Source organism: Salvelinus alpinus, chromosome 9 (assembly GCF_045679555.1).
Source record: "Salvelinus alpinus chromosome 9, SLU_Salpinus.1, whole genome shotgun sequence".
Taxonomy (NCBI): Eukaryota; Metazoa; Chordata; class Actinopteri; order Salmoniformes; family Salmonidae; genus Salvelinus; species Salvelinus alpinus.
Window position 1 is genome coordinate 17738499 of NC_092094.1, and position 24542 is coordinate 17763040.

Consider the following 24542-nt stretch of genomic DNA (forward strand, 5'->3'; position numbering starts at 1 on the left):
TGTGAGGGTTAGGTTTTTTCCCACCTTTATTTAACCAGGTAGGCTAGTTGAGAACAAGTTCTCATCAGGTTTAGAATACGGGTAAAGGTTAGGGCTAGGGTCAGTGGATAGTTAGCTGAAATATTAGTGATAGTCGGTAGAGCATCTACAGATGGCCTATCCACAAAAAAGTATGTTCATTAAGTTTACCACACAAAGACAGACAGGTGATTTTACGATCTCAACAGTGAATTGCTGTGTCAGGAAGAAAAGAGAAAATAAACACACAGGCCTTAGAGCCTGTCCTGAACACTTTTCCCCACAAACCCACTCTCTTCACACCTGCGGTTGGAGGGGGGTTATAAGTCCCCAACTGGCCACAGACACTGACAAACACGACGGATGCCGAGACTGTTGACAGCCAAACAAACAGTAACGAGGTGGGGTTGTGTCACACATGGAGCTAACAAAAATATATGGAAATGTCTGCTCTATCAAAAATTACAACCAACTGATTATAGCATTACCGCAAAAATGGAGGTAAATCGAAGGGGGAGATGGTCGACAGACAAGATCCTTACCCTACATTAAAAACAAATGTTTATTAATAATAATAATAATAATAATAATAATGTGATAAATAAAAAGTATACCAGTTCCATTTAAAGACCTACAAATTTACGGCTGTGCCATATAGGTTGCTAAATAGTTGGGAAGAGATTTTTTTCGATGTGCTGATTCCATGGCACATGGTTTATGAACTGATACAAAGCAGCTAAATGGGGATACTTAATAAATACAAATACACAAAACAACACCTGATTCAAAACTTTGAGTTTTATTATTTAAATGATTATACAAAATATTTGCAACCGATAGTATGTTGTGTTTATGGGGAATACAATCATCCCAGCTCTGCAGATTTTGCTGTGAAGAGAGACTTATTAGCTCACTTGTTTTGATACTGCCCATATGATGTAGCTTGTTTTGGGTCACAGTTTACTAACTCTGCAAATAGCACTGCTGGGTGATTTGAAAAGCCATAGTCAATCAATCAATAATACTCTTAGTAAAAATCTAGATTTTTTAAATGTAGAATCTGTAGGAACTATGAGAATAGAAAGGTTCAGAACTTTTGTGAAACCTCACAGCCAGTTGAAAAATACAGTACCAGTCAAAAATGTGGACACACCTAGTCATTCACGGGTTTTCATTTATTTGTACTATTTTCTACACTGTAGAATAATATTGAAGACATCACAACTATGAAATAACACATATGGAATCATGTAGTAGCCCAAAAAAAGTGTTAAACAAAGGAAAATATATTTTAGATTTTACATTCTTCAAAATAGCCACCCTTTGCCTTGATGACAGCTTTGCACACTCTTGGCATTCTCTCAACCAGCTTCATGAGGTAGTCACCTGGAATACAGTTCAATTAACAGGTGTACTTTGTGAAAAGTTAATTTGTGGAATTTCTTTCCTTCTTAATGTGTTTGAGCCAATCAGTTGGGTTGTGACAAGGTAGGGGTGGTATACAGAAGATAGCCCTATTTGGTATAAGACCAAGTCCATATTATGGCAAGAACAGCTCAAATAAGCAAAGAGAAATGACAGTCCATCATTACTTTAAGACATGAAGGTTAGTCAATTAGGAAAATGTCAGGAACTTTTAAGGTTTCTTCAAGTGTAGTCACAAAAACCAAGCGCTATGATGAAACTGGCTCTCATGAGGACCGCCACAGGAAAGGAAGACCCAGAGTTACCTCTGTTGCAGAGGATACGTTCATTAGAGTTACCAGCCTCAGAAATTGCAGCCCAAATAAATGCTTCACAGATTTCAAGTAAAAGAAACATCACAACATCAACTGTTCAGAGGAGACGGCATGAATCAGGCCTTCATGGTCTAATTGCTGCAAAGAAACCACTACAAAAGGACACCAATAAGAAGAAGAGACTTGCTTGGGCCAAAAAACACGAGCAATAGACATTAGACCGGTGGAAATCTGTCCACCGCAAAGTAGGTGAACAGATCTCCGCATGTGTGGTTCCCACCGTGAAGTATGGAGGAGGAGGTGTGATGGTGTGGGGGTGCTTTTCTGGTGACACTGTCTGTGATTTATTTTGAATTCAAGGCACACTTAACCAGCATGGCCACCACAGCATTCTGCAGCGATACGCCATCCCATCTGGTTTGCGCTTAGTGGAACGATTATCTGTCAACAGGACAATGACCCAACACACCTCCAGGCTGTGTACGGGATATTTGACCAAGAAGCATAGTGATGTAGTGCTGCATCAGATGACCTGGCCTCCACAATCACCCGACCTCAACCCAACTGAGATGGTTTGGGATGAGTTGGACCGCAGAGTGAAGGAAAAGCAGCCAACAGGTGCTTAGCATATGTGGGAACCAAGAGTGTGCAAAGTTGCCATCAAGGCAAAGGGTGGCTACTTTGAAGAATCTCAAATATATTTTGATTTTGACACTGTTTTGGTTACTACATTATTCCATATCAGTTATTTCATAGTTGTGATGTCTTCACTACAATGTAGAAAATAATACAAATAAAGAAAAACCCTTGAATGAGTAGGTGTGTCAACTTTTTACTGGTACTGCATATGGCAAGTAAAAATCAAAACGGGATAGTTTTCAGAGATAGATGGGAGGTGTTGAGGGTAGCTGAAGGGTTGGACTAAAGGAAAAGAGGGATAACAAAGGTCAAATGTACCGTGCCCGTAAAATGTATAAGTAGAAGTCTAAGTGTTGTTGTCCATTACTTTACTCCAATTAGGGTAGGGGTGGTAGGTTTAGGGGGAAATAATAAAGGAAAATATATTTAACACGTTTAAGAAAATATGGGGGATTGGAAATGATGCAAACAATTACATTGATGGAAGCCACAATCTATCTGCAGTGCTAAAGCTGACCTACCCCCTAAATGTAATTTTTTAAAATAAATAAACAGTAATGAGGTTGAGGCAGGGGGATGGAAGATTAAAAAATACGCAATGTGTTTGGTGTGATTGAAGGCCAGTGGGGAGTGCTCCAATCATAGTGTTGGAGCTGCACACTGGGCTGCTGATGGGAACACGACACAGGACACTTCCATCTGCAGTGCTGGAGCCAGATTTAGAACCACTCCCCTCCCTCAGGGAAATCACATCAATCACCCAGCACTGTGCAGTCAGCAGGAAGTCATCAGGTGAACTCTGATGAGGAGAAGGGGACCCCACCAGCAGCCAGATGGAGAGCTCAATTAATGATAGAGTTCCTCAACAACTAGATGTGCAGGAGTTGCATTGCAATAACCAATGGTTGCATGCCACGTCATCGACTGTGCAGTCAGGCATCAGATTGTTATGTCACATGATGTAGTTAGATGATATATTAATACCTATCCAGGCATTGTAAGACCTGGCATTTTCTGGAATGTAGTCGTGCAAGAACTGACGTGGGTTGGCGTCTGTGGTGTGCCTGCATTCTTACTAATCACGTACAGCATCCAGCCCCTATGCTCCAGTAATTAGTTCGAAAAATAAATTGTTTAAAACAGCAGGATTGCTCTGAAGTGCAAAGCAGTGTCAAAATGGGTTTGCTCTCATGACTGCTTCTTAACAGCACAGCCACCACCAGAGAGTAGAGGGGACCCGCTCTTTAGAACAGGGAAATGGAGGCAAGGAGGGAGTACGGACAAAGCATTTTATCCGTGCATGAACGTGTCTTTTCATCCCACTCTTTACCCTTCGGTCTAATCTTACTTTAATGAAAATAGAATTGAATCTATCTAGCTCTTTTCCCTCCCCTGGTCCGTCTTGGTTTGCCTAATGGTGAGTCAGAGCAACAGAGGGAATGTGGATGACAATCCCCCAGCAGACAGGAAGAGCCAGGTGATATGTTGGGAGACGTGAGGCGCTCCCAGGATGCAGTCTGCTCAGAGCCAGGTGATATGTTGGGAGACGTGAGGCGCTCCCAGGATGCAGTCTGCTCAGAGCCAGGTGATATGTTGGGAGACCTGAGACGCCCCCAGGATGCAGTCTGCTCAGAGCCAGGTGATATGTTGGGAGACGTGAGGCGCTCCCAGGATGCAGTCTGCTCAGAGCCAGGTGATATGTTGGGAGACGTGAGGCGCTCCCAGGATGCAGTCTGCTCAGAGCCAGGTGATATGTTGGGAGACGTGAGGCGCTCCCAGGATGCAGTCTGCTCAGAGCCAGGTGATATGTTGGGAGACGTGAGGCGCTCCCAGGATGCAGTCTGCTCAGAGCCAGGTGATATGTTGGGAGACCTGAGACGCTCCCAGGATGCAGTCTGCTCAGAGCCAGGTGATATGTTGGGAGACGTGAGGCGCTGCCAGGATGCAGTCTGCTCAGAGCCAGGTAATATGTTGGGAGACGTGAGGCGCTCCCAGGATGCAGTCTGCTCAGAGCCAGGTGATATGTTGGGAGACCTGAGACGCTCCCAGGATGCAGTCTGCTCAGAGCCAGGTGATATGTTGGGAGACCTGAGCCAATAAGCAACGCATAACTATATATACAGATTCCCAACTTGGAGCCCTTATCATCATGGTTTGAGTTTTCAACACCACAATCAAGTATATATAGTATGTCATTCTCAACAAACAGAAAATACATCCCTCCCTACTCCATCCCTTCCTACTCAGTATTGAAGACTTGGTTTGACAATCTCCTAATGTCATAAAACTTTTTGGTGTTTTGTAGCAGATGTCTCTTTCCATTAATTGAATGGCCGTTGCTTTGGATGCTGGAATTATAATAGAGTGGAGTGGATGAACATGTGCAGGTAGCCTACAGGAGACTTTTGAAGTAGCCTAAAACATTGTGAATAGTTGGACTTATGCCACACATCAAAGTAATATACAGTATTTTAAAAGTTAAACGACAAATATTTAGGGTATATTGAAACGTTAGGTTCTAAGTCGAGGAATAGCCGCTTGGTTCAGAAAGGAGGCAGAATGCAGTGTTATGCTTTCCTGAATAACTGGGCCTGCTGGGAGCATAGGCCTCTGTGGCCACATTACAGTATATCAGACGACTTGGGAGAATGATGATCGGCAACAGAAAGCACATCAGTATCAAAGTAAAAATACGTCCAGACTGGCCTGCTACTGTGCCTTCTTATCTGTTGAGAGTAGACCCACTACTGATCCAAATGGAATGAAACATTCAAATAACGGGCTTTTGCGCCATTATTATTATTGAAATTACATTTTCACTACAGTTTACAGCCTAGAGTAGAATTGTACTCACTTGAAAACAATAGTGCAATTATTCATTGGAGTGTGGTGTGGTTGGCTAGTCTCGGTAGGATCATTTGTTTGTCCCTAAACAAGAGTTCCGTGTCTTCATTGTTCATTCATGCGCAATGACACACCTGGCCTCATTCCTCTATCTTGTGGATTTATATTGAAAATTGGTGCAGATATTAATGATTTTATGTATGGTATGTTTTGCTAGCACAGACTGGAACATGTTCCGTGATTCTTCCGATGACATTGAGGAGTACACCACATCAGTCACTGGCTTTATCAATAAGAGCATTGAGGACGTCGTCCGCACAGTGACCGTATGTACATACCCCAACCAGAAGCCATGGATTACATGCAACATTCTCACCGAGCTAAAGGGCAGAGCTGCCACTTTCAAGGAGCGGGACTCAAACCCGGAAGCTTATAAGAAATCCCGCTATGCCCTCCGACGAACACCTCCCCCCCCCCCTACACTGCTGCTACTCTCTGTTATTATCTATGCATAGACACTTTAATAAACCTACCTGCATGTACATAATTACCTCGACACTGGTGCCCCCGCACATTGACTCTGAACCGGTACCCCCTGTATATAGCCCTGCTATTGTTATTTACTCTTGCTCCTTAATTATTTGTTTTTCTTATCTCTTACTTTTTTTTTGTATTTTCTTAAAACTGCATTGTTGGTTAAGGGCTTTTAACTAAGCATTTCACTGTAAGGTCGACATCTGTTGTATTTGGCACATTTGACAAATACAATTTGATTTGACTAAGCTCAAACCGTATGGAATGGCGTATCGCTGCAGAATGCTGTGGTAGCCATGCTGGTTAAGTGTGCCTTGATTTCTAAATAAATCACTGACAGTGTCACCAGCAAAGCACCCCCACACCATAACACGTCCTCTTCCATGCTTTATGGTGGGAAATACACATGCGGAGATCATCCGTTCACCCACAACGCATCTCACAAAGACACGGTGGTTAGAACCAAATCTCCAATTTGGACTCCAGACCAAAGGACACATGTCCACCGCTCTAATGTCCATTGCTTGTGTCTCTTGGCATCTGCCAGACTTATGTGACTTGCATGTTACCTTTTCAACACAAAAAAAATGTACTGCACTCATGACTAATGTGACCTCTTGATTCACACCTGGCTTGCTATCCCAGCCTGTCTTTACAAATATATGACACATTTGCGCACACACGCAAAAACACACAAATAGACCTCTCACACATTGCATAGCTGAGCAGCTGACCACCGTACTGTATGTTCTGATGTGGTCCTCTGATGTGCTTCACACACACCGTCCCCTTGGTAAAGCCTGACCTAAATGGCTACTTAGATTGCAATCCACATGTTCTATTTTCCATCCACAACACTGCCAAAGGCTTGGCTTTTAAGTATGAACTCTCTCTTACACACTACTTAACCAAGTCTCTTTGACCACATTCCCTGTACATATCTGTGCTTCTTAGCTGGGTCCTTTCAAACAAGAAGCAACACCTTAACATCCACTACTTCCCATCTTCATATCTCAGTGATACTCAATCTGCTAGCACAAGACACTACATGTGTCTTTACAGACAAACTGTTACTGTTTGATAGAAAAACTGTTTTAATTGATAGCTACTGGGCTACAAAGGCTCAACTTCAAAAGAATGATGGTCTCGACTGTCAAACTCAAGACCCTTCCCTGGACTAAAATGTAATGATCTGGGGTCCCTAAAAAGCGCAGACTCATAATGTTACGGTGGACTAGTCTAGACTCCCAGGGTGTTCTCTTAATGTTACGGTGGACTAGTCTAGACTCCCAGGGTGTTCTCTTAATGTTACGGTGGACTAGTCTAGACTCCCAGGGTGTTCTCTTAATGTTACGGTGGACTAGTCTAGACACCCAGGGTGTTCTCTTAATGTTACGGTGGACTAGTCTAGACACCCAGGGTGTTCTCTTAATGTTACGGTGGACTAGTCTAGACTCCCAGGGTGTTCTCTTAATGTTACGGTGGACTAGTCTAGACACCCAGGGTGTTCTCTTAATGTTACGGTGGACTAGTCTAGACTCCCAGGGTGTTCTCTTAATGTTACGGTGGACTAGTCTAGACACCCAGGGTGTTCTCTTAATGTTACGGTGGACTAGTCTAGACACCCAGGGTGTTCTCTTAATGTTACGGTGGACTAGTCTAGACTCCCAGGGTGTTCTCTTAATGTTACGGTGGACTAGTCTAGACTCCCAGGGTGTTCTCTTAATGTTACGGTGGAGCTAAGTCTAGACTCCCAGGGTGTTCTCTTAATGTTACGGTGGACTAGTCTAGACTCCCAGGGTGTTCTCTTAATGTTACGGTGGACTAGTCTAGACACCCAGGGTGTTCTCTTAATGTTACGGTGGACTAGTCTAGACACCCAGGGTGTTCTCTTAATGTTACGGTGGACTAGTCTAGACTCCCAGGGTGTTCTCTTAATGTTACGGTGGACTAGTCTAGACTCCCAGGGTGTTCTCTTAATGTTACGGTGGACAAGTCTAGACTCCCAGGGTGTTCTCTTAATGTTACGGTGGACAAGTCTAGACTCCCAGGGTGTTCTCTTAATGTTACGGTGGACAAGTCTAGACTCCCAGGGTGTCCTCTTAATGTTACGGTGGACTAGTCTAGACACCCAGGGTGTTCTCTTAATGTTACGGTGGACTAGTCTAGACTCCCAGGGTGTTCTCTTAATGTTACGGTGGACTAGTCTAGACTCCCAGGGTGTTCTCTTAATGTTACGGTGGACTAGTCTAGACTCCCAGGGTGTCCTCTTAATGTTACGGTGGACTAGTCTAGACTCCCAGGGTGTTCTCTTAATGTTACGGTGGACTAGTCTAGACTCCCAGGGTGTTCTCTTAATGTTACGGTGGACTAGTCTAGACTCCCAGGGTGTTCTCTTAATGTTACGGTGGACTAGTCTAGACTCCCAGGGTGTTCTCTTAATGTTACGGTGGACTAGTCTAGACTCCCAGGGTGTTCTCTTAATGTTACGGTGGACAAGTCTAGACTCCCAGGGTGTTCTCTTAATGTTACGGTGGACTAGTCTAGACTCCCAGGGTGTTCTCTTAATGTTACGGTGGACTAGTCTAGACTCCCAGGGTGTTCTCTTAATGTTACGGTGGACTAGTCTAGACTCCCAGGGTGTTCTCTTAATGTTACGGTGGACTAGTCTAGACACCCAGGGTGTTCTCTTAATGTTACGGTGGACTAGTCTAGACTCCCAGGGTGTTCTCTTAATGTTACGGTGGACTAGTCTAGACTCCCAGGGTGTTCTCTTAATGTTACGGTGGACAAGTCTAGACTCCCAGGGTGTTCTCTTAATGTTACGGTGGACATAGTCTAGACTCCCAGGGTGTTCTCTTAATGTTACGGTGGACAAGTCTAGACTCCCAGGGTGTCCTCTTAATGTTACGGTGGACTAGTCTAGACACCCAGGGTGTTCTCTTAATGTTACGGTGGACTAGTCTAGACACCCAGGGTGTTCTCTTAATGTTACGGTGGACTAGTCTAGACTCCCAGGGTGTTCTCTTAATGTTACGGTGGACTAGTCTAGACACCCAGGGTGTTCTCTTAATGTTACGGTGGACTAGTCTAGACTCCCAGGGTGTTCTCTTAATGTTACGGTGGACTAGTCTAGACTCCCAGGGTGTTCTCTTAATGTTACGGTGGACTAGTCTAGACTCCCAGGGTGTTCTCTTAATGTTACGGTGGACTAGTCTAGACTCCCAGGGTGTTCTCTTAATGTTACGGTGGACTAGTCTAGACTCCCAGGGTGTTCTCTTAATGTTACGGTGGACTAGTCTAGACTCCCAGGGTGTTCTCTTAATGTTACGGTGGACTAGTCTAGACTCCCAGGGTGTCCTCTTAATGTTACGGTGGACTAGTCTAGACTCCCAGGGTGTTCTCTTAATGTTACGGTGGACTAGTCTAGACTCCCAGGGTGTTCTCTTAATGTTACGGTGGACTAGTCTAGACTCCCAGGGTGTTCTCTTAATGTTACGGTGGACTAGTCTAGACACCCAGGGTGTTCTCTTAATGTTACGGTGGACTAGTCTAGACTCCCAGGGTGTTCTCTTAATGTTACGGTGGACTAGTCTAGACACCCAGGGTGTTCTCTTAATGTTACGGTGGACTAGTCTAGACTCCCAGGGTGTTCTCATTAAGTACTTTAGTTTTTCTCCTCTTCTGCACTCAAATTAAACTGGTAGACAAGGGGTTTATCCAAATAGAGCCCCAGGAATCACACTGTTTTCTGTGATTTCTCTCTCTTCATTCAAAAGTTATTAACAACAACCGGCTCCACACACCAGGACTGTTGGAGAAACCCATTTCAGATTGGGAAGGGTGAATTGTGTTACAGATCCTTCCTTAAATAAATTGCCCACTATTTGTTTGAATAACTTAAGAATAATACATAACGTAAACGTAGATTACTTTATTATTTAAGTAATTTGTTTATTACTTAAATCGCAGACATCCGTTTCACCTCTATACACTACCACGCCCCATTAGGCCTGGTTTACTCTATGGAGTGCTCTGATCTTTATGGTTCCTCATTAGCCAGTCTGACTCTCAGCTCATTACGGCAGGAAGAGGAAGTGTGGCCCACTTTCATGCTGTCATCTAAATCGACGGCAATCAGAGGAGCGGCCGTATGGAGCTTCTGCTATCTACAGTGCTGTGATTTACAGCCAGCCTGGATCAGGGGCAAAATTTAGATTATTCCACCAGCGAGCAGCACTTAGTTGAAAGAGCAGCAAATGAGGTCACTTAGTCTGCAAACACAACTGTATCATCGAGGGATTCACACATTGACTATTAGCAGATAACTGCCCTGCCTACATCACAATAATGTCTTGCTATCGTCTGACCCCGTTGCACATTGAACTATATGCTTGTTTGTGATCTTTTGGAGTTGAGGACGATAACAAAACAAAAACATTGGTGGGTCGAGATAGAATTTCTTGGAGGGCAATCTAATTAGGCAAAGCATTTCAGCACTCTAAAGAGCAAAAGGGGGTGTCTTTTTTCAACAACAAGAAAAGTCATAATAGGTGTTGAAATGGGGCTCCCACTAAAATGGGTCATGTAAATACGTTGAGGGGAAGTAGTTGAATTATTCAAGGTTTCAGAACTCTGGATGGATCCTCAATGAGGAACTGGGAGGGCCACAGAGCTCCTCCAGAGCCCAGGGACTGACGGAGAGCACATTGCGGTGCGGTGGGGGAGAACAGCTACAGGACCTCCCCTGGGACCCCTGTTCACTTAGCTAACCTACTGTACCATGAATACCCCTCTGGGCTGCACAAGGCACACAGGTTTATGGGGCCAGTTGCAGCTGGTTCTTAGATTGCTGAGGAAGAACAATGTTTGCCAATATAAAATAATTGATCCATCAATGACTTTATCAGTGTTTATTAGCTTTCTTGTAAGACTGTCTTACTTGTTCCATTTTGTTTTACTCTCAGCAGGTTTTAGAACATCTTATCTGTTATTAATAAGAACCAGCTACACATACTCTTGAGTATGGTCTCCTCTACAGTAAACAGTCTATAAGAGTCAAGAGCTGATTCTGAAGCTGGTCTTAATGCAACATCCACATACAGCCCAGATGTTGACCAGACAGACTATGGAATCAGATACCAATAGGATTATCCAGCCATGTGCTTTTGACCAAGATGACTGTGTGGTCTGGCATCCAGGGAACAGACAGCAGCATCCCAATAAGAAACAGAAAGCACTTCAGAGTCAGTCTGCCAGTGTTTACTCCATCCATCTCCATTAAAGGATACATCCACGCTAATCTCGACTCACAGCATGGCTCTCATCTCCTTATTTTGGATCACAAAACAACTTATCACTCCCTGCCGTTGATCTCGTTCAGTCTCTTCTATTTACAGTTTCATTGTAGTCACCAGATATCGAACAGAAGAAACTTGATTTAAAACATAAAACAATATCAACAAAGAGAGACAACTTATTCAAGTAGAATATACTTTTTCCTGTCAAGGCAATTTTCCCATATAAAAGTCTCTCTTCATGTTATTGGGGTCATTGGGCCTAAAAACAGACACATAGCAGTGCATTTGTCCTATTCTTCCAATTGTCTTTCAGAGGGACATCTTCAGGGGATCAAGAGATTGTGGCTGCCTGTTATATTTAACAACATTCCCACCACTAAACAGACAGCATCTGATGGAGGAGAATTTTCTTTAAACAAAGTAAATCAGAATCACAAGCTTTGAGGGATCATCAGATTCAGGGGTACAGTTGAAGTCTGAAGTTTACATACACTTAGGTTGGAGTCATTAAAACTCGTTTTTCAACCACTCCACACATTTCTTGTCAACAAACTATAGTTTTGGCAAGTCGGTTAGGACATCTACTTTGTGCATGACAAGTAATTTTTCCAAAAATTGTTGATAGACAGATTATTTCACTGTATCACAAATCCAGTGGTTCAGAAGTTTACATACACTAAGTTGACTGTGCCTTTAAACAGCTTGGAAAATTCCAGAAAATGATGTCATGGCTTTTGAAGCTTCTGATAGGCTAATTGACATAATTTGAGTCAATTGGAGGTGTACCTGTGGATGTATTTCAAGGCCTACCTTCAAACTCTGTGCCTCTTTGCTTGACATCATGGGAAAATCAAAAGAAATCAGCCAAGACCTCAGAAGAACAATTGTAGACCTCCACAAGTCTGGTTCATCCTTGGGAGCAATTTCCAAACACCTGAAGGCACCACGTTCATCTGTACAAACAATAGTACGCAAGTATAAACACCATGGGACCACGCAGCCGCCATACTGCTCAGGAAGGAGACACGTTCTGTTTCCTAGAGATGAACGTACTTTGGTGCGAAAAGTGCAAATCAATCCCAGAACAACAGTAAAGGACCTTGTGAAGATGCTGGAGGAAACAGGTACAAAATTATCTATATCCACAGTAAAACGAGTCCTATATCAGCATATCCTGAAAGGCCACTCAGCAAGGAAGAAGCCACTGCTCAAAAACCGCCAGAAAAAAGCCAGACTACGGTTTGCAACTGCACATGGGGACAAAGATCATACTTTTTTGAGAAATATCCTCTGGTCTGATGAAACCAAATAGAACTCTTTGGCCATAATGACCATTGATATGTTTGGAGTAAAAGGGGAGGCTTGCAAGCCGAAGAACACCATCCCAACCATGAAGAACTGGGGTGGCAGCATCATGTTGTGGGGGTGCTTTGCTGCAGGAGGGACTGGTGCACTTCACAAAATAGATTGCATCATGAGGTAGGAAAATTACGTGGATATATTGAAGCAACATCTCAAGACATCAGTCAGGAAGTTAAAGCTTGGTCGCAAATGGGTCTTCCAAATAGACAATGACAGAGATCTAAATTGGGTTGCCATGTTCTATTCATGGTGTAGATTGTGCAGATAAAAACTTGAGAGAATATATGATGCATATGTACATGTCATTTCTGTTTCTCATTAGCTATTCACTGACGGATGCATACCAAGCAGCATCATATGGTGGAATTTCCTTAGTTGAGCAAATTACTCTCACATACGCTATAAAGATGTACAGTTAAGAGAATATACAGGCACAGACGTGCACACACACACAGTGTCCTTTCACTGTCCACGCTGTTACAAGCTCGACTCTCCCGCCCAAAGTATGTCTCACAAAGCACTGAGCAAAGGGTCATCTCTCCATACGGAATTTCGGCTAATGTCCTTTGAAGTTCCAGAGAATGTCATAATTTAGTATTCTGATTCACACTGATGTAAGATAGTGGTGGAAGCGTGAAAAAGAAAGATGCGAGGGAATTATGGAAATGGGAGAGAGGGTTGTGCTGGTTCAGAAGAATTGGGGAATTGCTAATGCCTTCATTTGGTAGCTGAAGGAGACATTGCTTGCTGGCTATCACTGTTGCAGACAGTTTCACAATACTTTAGGGGGAATATGTCCCTCTGCTATTTAACTGCCTACACGATCAACTGTGCAACAGCAAAAGAGTCATTAGAGTAAATCTATAAATAACAATGGAACAGACAGGTCAGTGCAATCTATAGCTGAATACATCATGGTTAATTAGCTTCTAAGATCTATGTCTAGAGTAAATCCAATGTGGGAAAGCATGATACAAGGCAAAACATTACCAAGCAGCACTGTCTTTGATTAAGGTTCAGAACTGTGTACTGACTGTGTAACCATTACAAACCTCTTGGGACCCTTAGAGAGATAGACAGGATCATTACTGACAGGGAGAATAAGCATCATACTAAAAAATGCTTATTTTTCTTTACTCTCTGTGGGGAACACATCAGCTAGAGAGAATCTCATGTTGGAAACATTCACCATTTACTTTGGATTGCATGTGGACTGAATGCCAGTGCAAGTTTTTATTTGCATGGGATAAAGTGCATTCGGAAAGTATTCAGACCCTTTGACTCCTTGACTGACTTTTGTTACATTACAGCCTTATTCAAAAATGGATTCAATAAAAACAAATCCTCAGCAATCTACATACAATATCCCATAATGACAAAGCGAAAACAGTTTTTTAGTAATGTTTACACATGCATATAAATAAAGATACACCTTATTTACATAGGTATTCAGACCCTTTACTATGAGGCTCGAACATGAGCTCAGGTGCATCCTGTTTCCATTGATCATCCTTGAGAGGTTTCTACAACTTGATTAGAGTCCACCTGTGGTAAATACAATTTATTGGACATGATTTGGAAAGCCACACACCTGTCCATATAAGGTCCCACAGTTGACAGTACATTTCAGAGCAAAAACCAAGCCATAAGGTCGAAGGAATTGTCCGTAGAGCTCCGAGACAGGATTGTGTCGAGGGGCAGATCTGGGGAAGGGTATCAAAACATTTCTGCAGCATTAAAGGTCCCGAAGAACTCAGTGGCCTCCATAATTCTTAAAAATGGAAGAAGTTTGGAATCACCAAGATTATTCCTAGAGCTGGGCCAAACTGAGCAATTGGGGGAGAAGGGCCTTGGACAGGGAGGTGACCAAGAACCTGATGGTCACTCTGACAGAGCTATAGAGTTCCTCTGTGGAGATGGGAGAACCTTCCAGAAGTACAACCATCTCTGCAGCACTCCACCAATCAGGACTTTATGGTAGAGTGGCCAAACGGAAGCCACTCCTCAGTAAAAGGCACATGACAGCCCGCTTGAAGTTTGCCAAAAGGCGCCTAAAGACTCTGAGAACATGAAAAACAAGATTCTCTGGTCTGATGAAACCAAGATTGAACTCTTTGGCCTGAATGCCAAGGGTCACGTCTGGAGGAAACCTGGCACCATCCCTACGGTGAAGCATGGTGGTGGCGATGTTTTTCAGCGGCATGGACTGGGTGACTAGTCGGATCGAGGCATAGATGAACGGAGAAAAGTACAGAGAGATCCTTGATGAAAACCTCAGGACCTCAGACTGGGGCGAAAGCTCACCTTCCAACAGGACAACGACCCTAAGAACACAGCCAAAACATACAGTGTGGAGAACAAGTATTTGATACACTGCCGATTTTGCAGGTTTTCCTACTTACAAAGCATGTAGAGGTCTGTCATTTTTATCATAGGTACACTTCAACTGTGAGAGACGGAATCTAAAATCCAGAAAATCACATTGTATGATTTTTAAGTAATTAATTGAAGTGTACCTATGATAAAAATTACAGACCTCTACATGCTTTGTAAGTAGGAAAACCTGCAAAATCGGCAGTGTATCAAATACTTATTCTCCCCACTGTAGCAGGAGTGGCTTTGTGAAAAGTCTCTGAATGTCCTTGAGTGGCCCAGTCAGAAACCGTACTTAAACCTGATTGAATGTCTCTGGAGAGACCTGAAAATAGCTGTGCAGCAACGCTCCTCATCCAACTTGAAAAAGCTTGAGAGGATCTGCAGAGAAGAATGGGAGAAACTCCCCAAATACAGGTGTGCCAAGCTTGTAGTGTCATACCCAAGAAGACTTGAGTCTGTAATCGTTGCCAAAGGTGCTTTAACAAAGTACTGAGTAAAGGGTCTGAATACTTATGTAAATTAGCCAACATTTCTGAAAACAGTTTTTACTTTGTCATTATGGGGTATTGTGTGTAGATTGATGAGGGGAAAAACCAAACTATTTAATCAATTTTAGAATAAGGCTGTAACCAAACAAAATATCGTAAAAGCCAAGGGGTCTGAATACTTTCCAAAGGCACTTTAGAGTATGGCAGCACCCAAGGGGCTTCAATTTTCAAGCTCTACCCGTAGATTTTGCGGTGACGTCCCTATGAGTAACAGAACACTGAGCAACTAGAGAACATTACCAATCCCTATGCTACGTATTTTCTGCTGGCTGCCCCACCACCACAGAAAGCACTGAGCCAGGCTGAAACACCTGCATTGTGGAGCTGCCTTACTCAAGAAAGCAAAAAAGAGACCATGTTTATATGTGGCTTTATTAACTGAAAATGCTATGCCCCACCTGCCCTGAATGACGCGTCGCCACCATTTTGGCTCATGAGCTCTACTACTAAACACTACTGGCTGAAATTATACAAAAACTCTGCTGCATAGTTTTAAGTGGAAAGTGTTAGTCTGTTGATTTGCCAACCTCAGGCGAGTATAAGCGCATCAGAGATGGCAGATGCTACAGCAGCTCTTAGTGTCTTGAAAAAGTATTCATACCCGTTGACTTATTTCAGATTGTGTTACAAACGGAATTCAAAATGTATTAAATAAACCCACCTCAACACCCCATAATGAAACACCCCATAATGTTTAGATTTATTGAAAATGTATTGAAAATGAAATACAAAAATATCTTATTTACATACTGTAAGTATTCCCCCTCCTGAGTCAATACATGTTAGAATCACCTTGGGCAGCGATTAAAGCTGTGAGTCTTTCTGGGTAAGTCTCTAAGAGCTTTGCACACCTGGATTGTACAATATTTGCCCTTTATTCTTAAAAAAAAAAGCAAGCTCTGTCAAATACAACCATTTTCAAGTCTTGCCATATATTTTCAAGCAGATTTAAGTAAAGACTGTAACTCGGCCACTCAGGAACAGTCACTGTCTTCTTGGTAAGCAACTCCTGTATACATGTGGCCTGTTTTATTAGGTTATTGTCCTGCTGAAAGGTTAATTCATCTCCCAGTGTCTGGTGGAAAGCAGACTGAACCAGGTTTTTCCTCTACGATTTTGACTGTGCTTAGCGCCATTCTGTAAAAAAAAAAAAAAATCCTGAAAGAAACTCCCCAGTCCAACGATTACAAGCACCCACATGTTGCAGCCACCACTATGCTTGAAAATATGGAGATTGGTACTCAATAATGTGTGTGTAAAAATTGTATTACTTTGCCACATTTTTTGCAGTATTACTTTAGTGCCTTGCTGCAAACAGGATGCATGTTTTGGAATTTGTACGGAATGTACAGCCTTCCTTCTTTTCACTCTGTCAATTAGGTTAGTATTGTGGAGTACCTACAGCGTTGATTCATCCTCTTATTACAGCCATTTAACTGGTGAAATCCCTGAGCGGTTTCCTTCCTCTCCAGAAACTGAGTTAGGAAGGACGTCTGTATCTTTGTAGTGACTGGGTGTATAGATACACCATCCAAAGTGTAATTAATAACTTCACCATACTTAAAGGGATATTCAATGTCTGCTTTTTTATTTTTTTACTTGTCTACCAATAGGTAGACCTCCCTGGTCTTTGTTTGAATCGGCGTTTGAAATTCACTGCTCAACTCAGGGATCTTACAGATCATTGTATGTGTGAGGTACATAGATGAGGTAGTCATTCAAAAAGAATGTTGAACACTATTATTGCACTGTTACGTTCCCCACACATACAATGATCTGTAAGGTAACTCAAACAAAGTTCCCCACACATACAATGATCTGTAACGCCGACTCAAACAAAGACCAGGGAGGTTTTCCAATGCCTCGCAAAGAAAGGACATTTTGAAAAACATAATTCCACACGCCAGTAACCAAACATTGCAATTTAATCAATTTTAAATGCAGGCTGTAACACAAAATCTGGAAAAGGTCAAGGGGTGTGAATACTTTCTGAAGGCACTGTATGTTGGGTGGGCTAGCATTTTATCATATCAGATACATTGAATATCAATTTGTGATTATGGCATTAGTAATTCTTATTTTGCTGAAATCATCATAAGTGGACACTTACGTATAACATCTGGATATCCATTTGAGTGGTCATGTTCCTTCAATTGGCAATGAACTGTTACAGCACAGAGTTTCCAAACACAGGGGCCGAACATCGTGAGACTTCAAGTGCAAAGCAGACTCGGCAGACCAGTTTGGGGTTTGAGAAGTCAATAAAAGAAGAAATGTTTTTATTTAGTTGTTCGAATTTCTCGAAATCAAAAGGCAGAACCTAGATTCGAGCCAATGTGTTATTTCCTAGCCGTCAAAATTAGCAAAATATAGTCCTTTATACATTGTTTTGGGAATTTCCGATACTCCCTGACTGTCTAGATTTCATTTCAGTGATTATTAGTGAGCTGGACACAGTCAAGAAACTGTATGAATGTAGGTCCTTTATCATTTCTACACAGTTTAGATTTGGTTTTAGTCATTTTAAAGTATATTGAGTTCGTCTCCCCCACGGGCCGGATTGGACCCCTCGAGGGCCGGATCCGTGCAGTATTTTGACACCCCTGTAACTAAACTCCCGGGTGGCGCAGTGGTCTAGGGCACTGCATCGCAGTGCTAGCTGCGCCACCAGAGTCTCTGGGTTCGCGCCCAGGCTGGGCTGGGTTCGCGCCCAGGCTGGGCTGGGTTCGCGCCCAGGCTCTGTCGCAGCCGGCCGCAACCGGGAGATCCGTGGGGCGACGCACAATTGGCATAGCGTCGTCCGGGTTAGGGAGGGTTTGGCCGGTAGGGAGCGTTTGGCCGGTAGGGATATCCTTGTCTCAGTATGTAAAAAATGTAAAAAATGTATGCACTCTACTGTAAGTCGCTCTGGATAAGAGCGTCTGCTAAATGACTAAAATGTAAAATGTAAAAAAATGTTACAGATCAACAGGAGATGTTTTCAAGGCTACAATGCTGAAGTCAACTGAAAGAAAACTTCTGCTGTCACATAGCCTGGCAGTTAAGAGTGTTGGTCCAGTAACTGAAAGATTACTGGTTTGAATCCCCGAGCCGATTAGTTCAAAAATCTGTTGATGTGCCCTAATTGCTCCTGTAAGTCGCTCTGGATAAGAGTGTCTGCTGTCTAGTGGAAATATGCTTTGACATTTGAAATAAGGTAACTTCCTGACACTGAAAGGATAGTCAGATAAGTGGAAAGATGGTAGGGAGAATATTACCTGATGAAACCAGTTCTATGCAATTGAGCTTTTGAGGGTTGTTCACACACAGACAGATGATGCCATATCTCATTGACAACAGATGGAAAGGACAAACGCATTCAGACAGATGAAACCTGAAGGGTACACTATAAAGCAGGATCAAGGAGTTAGCCAGCTAACTTGCCTAAACATTCTGATATAACATTTACATTTTGTAGAAAGATAAGATTGAAATGGGCATGGTCTAATTTATTTAATATCTATGTTGTTTTTTTTGTGAACCATAAAATCAATAGTTATTTCTGGTTACTTATCAAAGTTAGCTAACTAATGGATTATACTTTTTAGTGTACCTGTCTGATTTCCGGCCCCAGACATAAAGTGCTCATGCCTTACATCCAGGTTCATGTAGAGACCATGTCTAGTTGTTACGCTATTACTAAAGGTTACAGGAAGTGTCGATTGCTGAAAGTACACAAATTCTATCAATGTACCAAAAACAAACATACTGGACACAGCTGGCATGCAGGTCCTCAGGAGGAAATGAAAACTTCAGTCTTCTCCAGATAATGTGGCACCACCTGCTGGTAGGAACAAGGTCTCTGTCTGTTGGATTCAATGAAATCAACCCTCAGAGGGATAGAGGGATTGTGCCAAAAGTAATCTTCTAAAACTATAAACAAAGATGAAGAAATCTATTCAGAGCCTGTGCCTGTTCAACAGTTGTCTGACCAATGCTTCAACTTCTAAACAATGAAACAACAATCAAAACCTACATTATTTTCATAAATACATTATATGATAACAATATCCAAAATAGACAGTATGCCTCAACATTTTGTGAAATCTTTATACAATGGGAGAAAAACAACAATCCAGAAAATAATAGATCAATGCATGCATTATAAAAACTAATTTGACCTTTATCCTGCATAGTTTCGTCTTTTTTCAGGACTGGGGACGTGTCAAGGGCCCATCTGGATAATATTAGAAGTGCTAAAGACGCAGCAGCATGAGCAGAACTCTCTCTCAGAAAAAGGATAGAGAAACTCCTGGAACTGTCTCTCAGAAGAAGGATTCAAAACCTTCTAGAACTGTCTCTCACATCAACCAACAACAAACATACAGCCAGATGCCTCTGGAATTCAACCACACAACTCACCAGGGAGACATATTTTTAGGTTAGTTCAGAACTGAATTCTCTTAAAGGAATATATTTTTGTGGTTGTGTTTGAGAGTAGTTGAAATAAGTCCTAAAAGTGTGTTTGATGTATACCTGGATGTTGACACTGCTCGTCCTGAGCCTGGGGTTGGGGCATGCTCAGAGGTCCACCCAGGAAGCCTTCATGATGCAGTATTTTGAGAGGAGGATTGCCCAACTTGAGGTAAGAGACAAAAACAAAAGCCTAAAGACTCCAAACTACATGTTTTCTTCATTACACACAGAGTATGAATGGATTGGCTTATGGTCAAATAAAACTAATATCATATTTTCAGATTACTCTACCTCATTGTTTAGTCTGTATTGATAACATTAGAGCAACACTAAACTAAAACCGATGTTAACAGCAAATCTCAAAACAAACTGTTCACTGTGACGATGCAAACTAGGGACTCCAATGCATATACACCCTACTCTCATTTGGCACCAAACACTTTTTGCAAATGTTCTTGTTTGTTCATGTGGTTAGAGTGTACCGCTAAACATGTCCCAAAGTTCTTATACAAGCGATCACACGCAAGTAGAAATTGTTAACAATGTTAATTAAGAATTTAAGTTACATTGTTTCGATTTATCGACCTGTACTCACCATCACAACAAAAAATGTTGGACTGATTTGGAGGGGCCCAAGACGAAAAAGGCAGTTTCATAAATTAGCAGTATTTCAATCTTCTCGATTTGTCAGTTGGGATAACTAGTAGTACAGCGTCATCTTCTATCACTGGATTGAGGTACGTTTTCGAGCCATATTCCACGCCGGCTCAACTCTGCGCTGATTAGGGCAGCCAAGCGTTTCTAAACTATTCTGGTTCATTTCAGGAGCGCTTGGGCTGGAGTGACATTTGGTCCCATTTTTTTGTTTTACTCAGCAGTATGAGTAATTACTGATATAGGCGCTCTGCCTTAGAAGCCAGTTGTTGCCTCAGTTATTGGCTATTTAGATGATTGTTTGTCATTTTTAAAGTTTATATGTCAGAGTTCATCAACGTTTTGTAAACATCCATGGTTCCATTTCACCTTCTGCACCTATAAATAAATGCCTCCATTTTGCACCTGATTTTGTCTGAATCCTTAGGCTTCACACCCCCTGACAAGACCACCTAGGGTCCACTATCTTACAATCACATTGTGCCACTTCTTAGACAGCATCTGCTTGCTCACCTCTCTTGCCCAGGAGCGTCTGATCAAATGTGAGCAGAACACCCAGCAGGTGGACCAGAAGATCTATGACCTGTCTACAAAGCTGCGTAGCCAGCTGGCTAGCATGGAGGTGCACCGAACGGAGGTAAAGACTCAGGTGGATAATGTAGCCATGCGGGTGGAGCGAGTGGAGAGGGACCTGGAGTACCTGGAGAATAAGACCCCTAACCAGCCCCACATCGAGGTAGAGGAGGCCCTGATGGAACAGCAGATGAAAGACGCCCAGAAGAAAATAGTAAAGATCACACTGGGGACAGGTACTTAGGAAACTGATGTTAACTGGAAAACAATGTAATATACATGTGTGTGTGTTGTACATGATATTGAGAAATAAATTAGGATACTTTCAATCTTACTCTTGTCCTTTCATGTATAGACTGCAACATAGCTCTCACTGGTGTGAAGTCTCTGAAGATAGTGAAGAAAGCAGGGGACGTCTATGGATCCTGGCTGAAAGACCCTACTAAGGGTTCTGCAAAAATCTATTTCTTCAGCGGGAATAAGAACAACACCGTACTGGAGTTTAAATCCTTGAAGACCTTCACTGAGGGAAGGCTCGCCCAGGCTCATCCAATTCAACTCCCCTTTCCCTGGCAGGGAACTGGCCATGTGGTCTACAATGGCTTTCTGTACTATCACAGGGCAGACACACCCAATCAGATCTTAAAGGTGCATCTCCTCAACCGCACTGTGGCCGACAGTATGCTGCTGCCCGGGGTTGGCCGCCTGCCTACCTACGCCCTCACCACGCATACCTTCCTGGACCTGGCTGTGGACGAACTGGGCCTGTGGGTCATCTACTCTGACCCAGAGTTTGGGGGCAACCTGGTGATCACCAAGCTGGACAAGAGCAGCCTGGCTGTGGAGCACACCTGGGACACCACCTGTACGAGCCGTGACGCAGAGTCAGCATTCATGATCTGTGGAACGCTGTACGTGGTGTATAACTCCCGCTACGGAGGGCGCTCCAGCATTCAGTGCCTGTACGATATCCACGACACCATCCACAGTGAGGAGAGCCCTGTGCTGTTCTTTCCTAAGCGCTACACCAACCACTACAGTATGCATTACCACCCCAAGGACAAGCAGCTGTATGCCTGGGACGACGGCTACCAGACCATCTACAAAGTGGACCTCAAGAGCAAGGCTGAAGTCTGACACGAGTCTACATTAAACGCTTATCAGTCATAGAACCACAGAAGTATTCAAAACATAACTAATTAACAATGTCCATATTCTTATCATAATAGCTAACAATAATCAATTTAAGTTGAGGTAACACAATACACAGTTTACTCAAGGCCCATATTTTCACGTGACTTTCTGCAAGATTATAATAAACTGCATTTAAAAAGTTGTCTTTCTGAGAGCAATGTAGTGGTCAGATGGTTCTTAGTACAATGTAGTCAGATGCTTCTTGGAGGTACAGTGACTGAAAATACATTTTTGCCAATATGGCACTGTTGAACTGAATGAGGTGAGAGAGCTCTCCCAAAACAGTAGCTTTTTGCATAGTCATAAATGTTTATGGAGCAACTTTTATGACCCTGCTGAACACATCAGAGCTCTAAAGATTGGATGTTCCTGTAAACTAATGGAAAACTAAATCTGACATTTCCACAATCTGATGGTACTATTCTATTAACAGACAAACCATATTTTCCTATTCCTGTACCCATAATAACTTTGATATGAGCTTCTGTTCTTGTTCTTTGTGGTGACTTTGAAAGGCAGTACATGACATGTTGTTATGGTGTATGTATATGGCATAGCAACCACGTGAACAGGCTAATTGTGCATGGGCCAAGTGTAGTCAAATGAGATTAGGTAGCTAGTAATAGAGCCCCACAGTAGGTGTCATAATACCCATAAAACCTAGTGGTCAAACAGGGAAATGGTTCCAATCGTTGTTCCACCATTCATTATTCCCATAGGGGATTTTAGAAACACTTCAAATAATGGCTAGGCTTACTCTGGCATGATGTTTTTATAACTATGTAAATCACTCTCACAAGGTGCCTTGTATCGATATATTCAACTAATTTACTCTCTGATGAAAAAATGCTAATTAGCATCAAAGTAGACATCATGCAAGACTACAAATCCCTGCAAGCTCCTGCACGTCATCTCTAGCTGACACCTTTGCTAACAGGTATTGTCAATTTAAAACTTGCACAAGACAGTTCAAAGAAATGTCAGTTTAAAGAGATGTTATTTATTCATTACTAAATTTGTTACTAAATTAAGCTAACATTATATGTTAATCCAGAGATTCTTACCTTTGCCTTAATTCGGCTGTCTCGTCCAAATCATCATGGCATTTGTAGTTCTTTATGATAGCCACATAATCAGCTAATTATCATGTAATTTTTGGGGGGTAGATACAGGCGACTGTTTTGATAAGTCACCTTGTCCTAGAGAGAGTTACATGGTTATCAAAACGTCACGCCAGGTAAATCCCATATGGGTAAAAAATGTATGGTGGAAAACGATGGAACCATTTCCTTGTTTGGCCGCTAGGTTTTATGGGTATTATGACTCATGCTGTGGTAATCTAACCTGAGATATTTTTGTTGAGTTTTTTTATATAACTATGCTTGTCTCACTTATAATCAGCAGATGGCACTGTTGTCAAGAACGTCAGCACAAACGCCAGTGAGCCAAGCGTCCAAATGATAGGCTGGCTATATGTTTTAGTCCTACAGTCCTAGGGTATATAATATTGTGCACGTGCTGGGCCATGGCAGACTCAACCAAGTGAGATAGAAATTTGCACAGGTAAATGGGACCCCCCCCAAAAAAAGTGTATTTATGTGTACACAAATAGCATACACAAGATGTGATGAGTTGTAATATATTTATTACACGTGATTACAATAATTTGTTGCAGATTTGAGTTGACATGTAGTCTTGTTCACGTATTGAGAAGGAAGAGTAGCTAGAGCACATGGGCTGTATAGTTTGATGGGATGGCACGCCCTTAGAATCACATGACAGGTGATTGGTGGAGAGGCTTTATGATGAACACATTTATGGCATTGGCAGCGCCAAGGCACAGTCGGTCAAGGCGCGGAACATCCCATCGCTGAAGACACCACTTACAGTGCCAAGGACGTTTTTTAAATCCAAGGTGGTCGATAGTGTATTTTGCAAGTTGCAGGGGAGGAATACGCGCTGGAGAGCAAGTCTCCGAAGTCGAGGATATTATAGGTAATGCCGAGACACTTGTTTTCTTATTATTATTTACTTAGTAAAGTCCTACTCGCAGGTATTCATAATATAAGTAGATACGATTTAAAGCCTATCTGTAGCCGAATGTACGACGGCTTTGTGAATAAACACAATTTTAATTGTTCTATACTATTTTTTTCAAGTATGTTCAATACAATGACTTGCTTATGGAACAGGTGGATGAGCGCTGGGAAAATGACAGAATAAAACTTGTCTGAACATGACAATGCAGTTGTGTACAGTATGTGGTTTCAACAGTTTCTTAGCATTCCACGAGTATCTAAGCACTT

At 42.4% G+C, this 24542-nt stretch overlaps 2 protein-coding genes and 1 long non-coding RNA gene across 13 annotated transcripts in view; 2 read left to right on the top strand and 1 right to left on the bottom strand.

The window, feature by feature from the left end:
- The window catches only part of LOC139584427 (uncharacterized), a 74997-nt gene extending 51561 nt beyond the window's left edge, over positions 1-23436 (bottom strand). Inside the window, exons 1-3 of one of the 2 annotated variants that reach the window (XR_011676763.1) lie at positions 23301-23436; positions 19876-19978; positions 19109-19183 (exon numbers count right to left, since the gene is read on the bottom strand). This is a non-coding gene — a long non-coding RNA (uncharacterized lncRNA). Of the gene's footprint in view, positions 1-19108; positions 19184-19520; positions 19979-23300 lie in introns of both variants that reach the window. The other variant, XR_011676762.1, reaches the window with a different exon arrangement.
- Positions 19857-24476, top strand: olfml1 (olfactomedin-like 1). Its single transcript, XM_071416256.1, has 3 exons — positions 19857-19984; positions 20996-21278; positions 21398-24476. The coding sequence occupies exons 1-3, from the start codon at positions 19868-19870 to the stop codon at positions 22177-22179; spliced, it is 1182 nt and encodes a 393-aa protein (XP_071272357.1). The 5' UTR covers positions 19857-19867; the 3' UTR covers positions 22180-24476.
- The window catches only part of ppfibp2b (PPFIA binding protein 2b), a 94778-nt gene continuing 94328 nt past the window's right edge, over positions 24093-24542 (top strand). For 8 of the 10 annotated variants that reach the window (XM_071416232.1, XM_071416231.1, XM_071416242.1 and 5 more), the window contains exon 1: positions 24093-24231. The gene's annotated coding sequence lies outside the window, so the exon portion shown is untranslated. The remainder of the gene's footprint in view (positions 24232-24542) is intronic. The other 2 variants (XM_071416233.1, XM_071416243.1) reach the window with 2 other exon arrangements.

Excerpts from the sequence above, each read along its gene's own strand:
- olfml1 (XM_071416256.1), top strand. The coding sequence starts at position 19,868 with ATGTATACCTGGATGTTGACACTGCTCGTCCTGAGCCTGGGGTTGGGG. Across the intron at positions 19,985-20,995 it reads GGAGGATTGCCCAACTTGAG|GAGCGTCTGATCAAATGTGA; the intron begins GTAAGAGACAAA and ends TCTCTTGCCCAG. Across the intron at positions 21,279-21,397 it reads AAAGATCACACTGGGGACAG|ACTGCAACATAGCTCTCACT; the intron begins GTACTTAGGAAA and ends TTTCATGTATAG.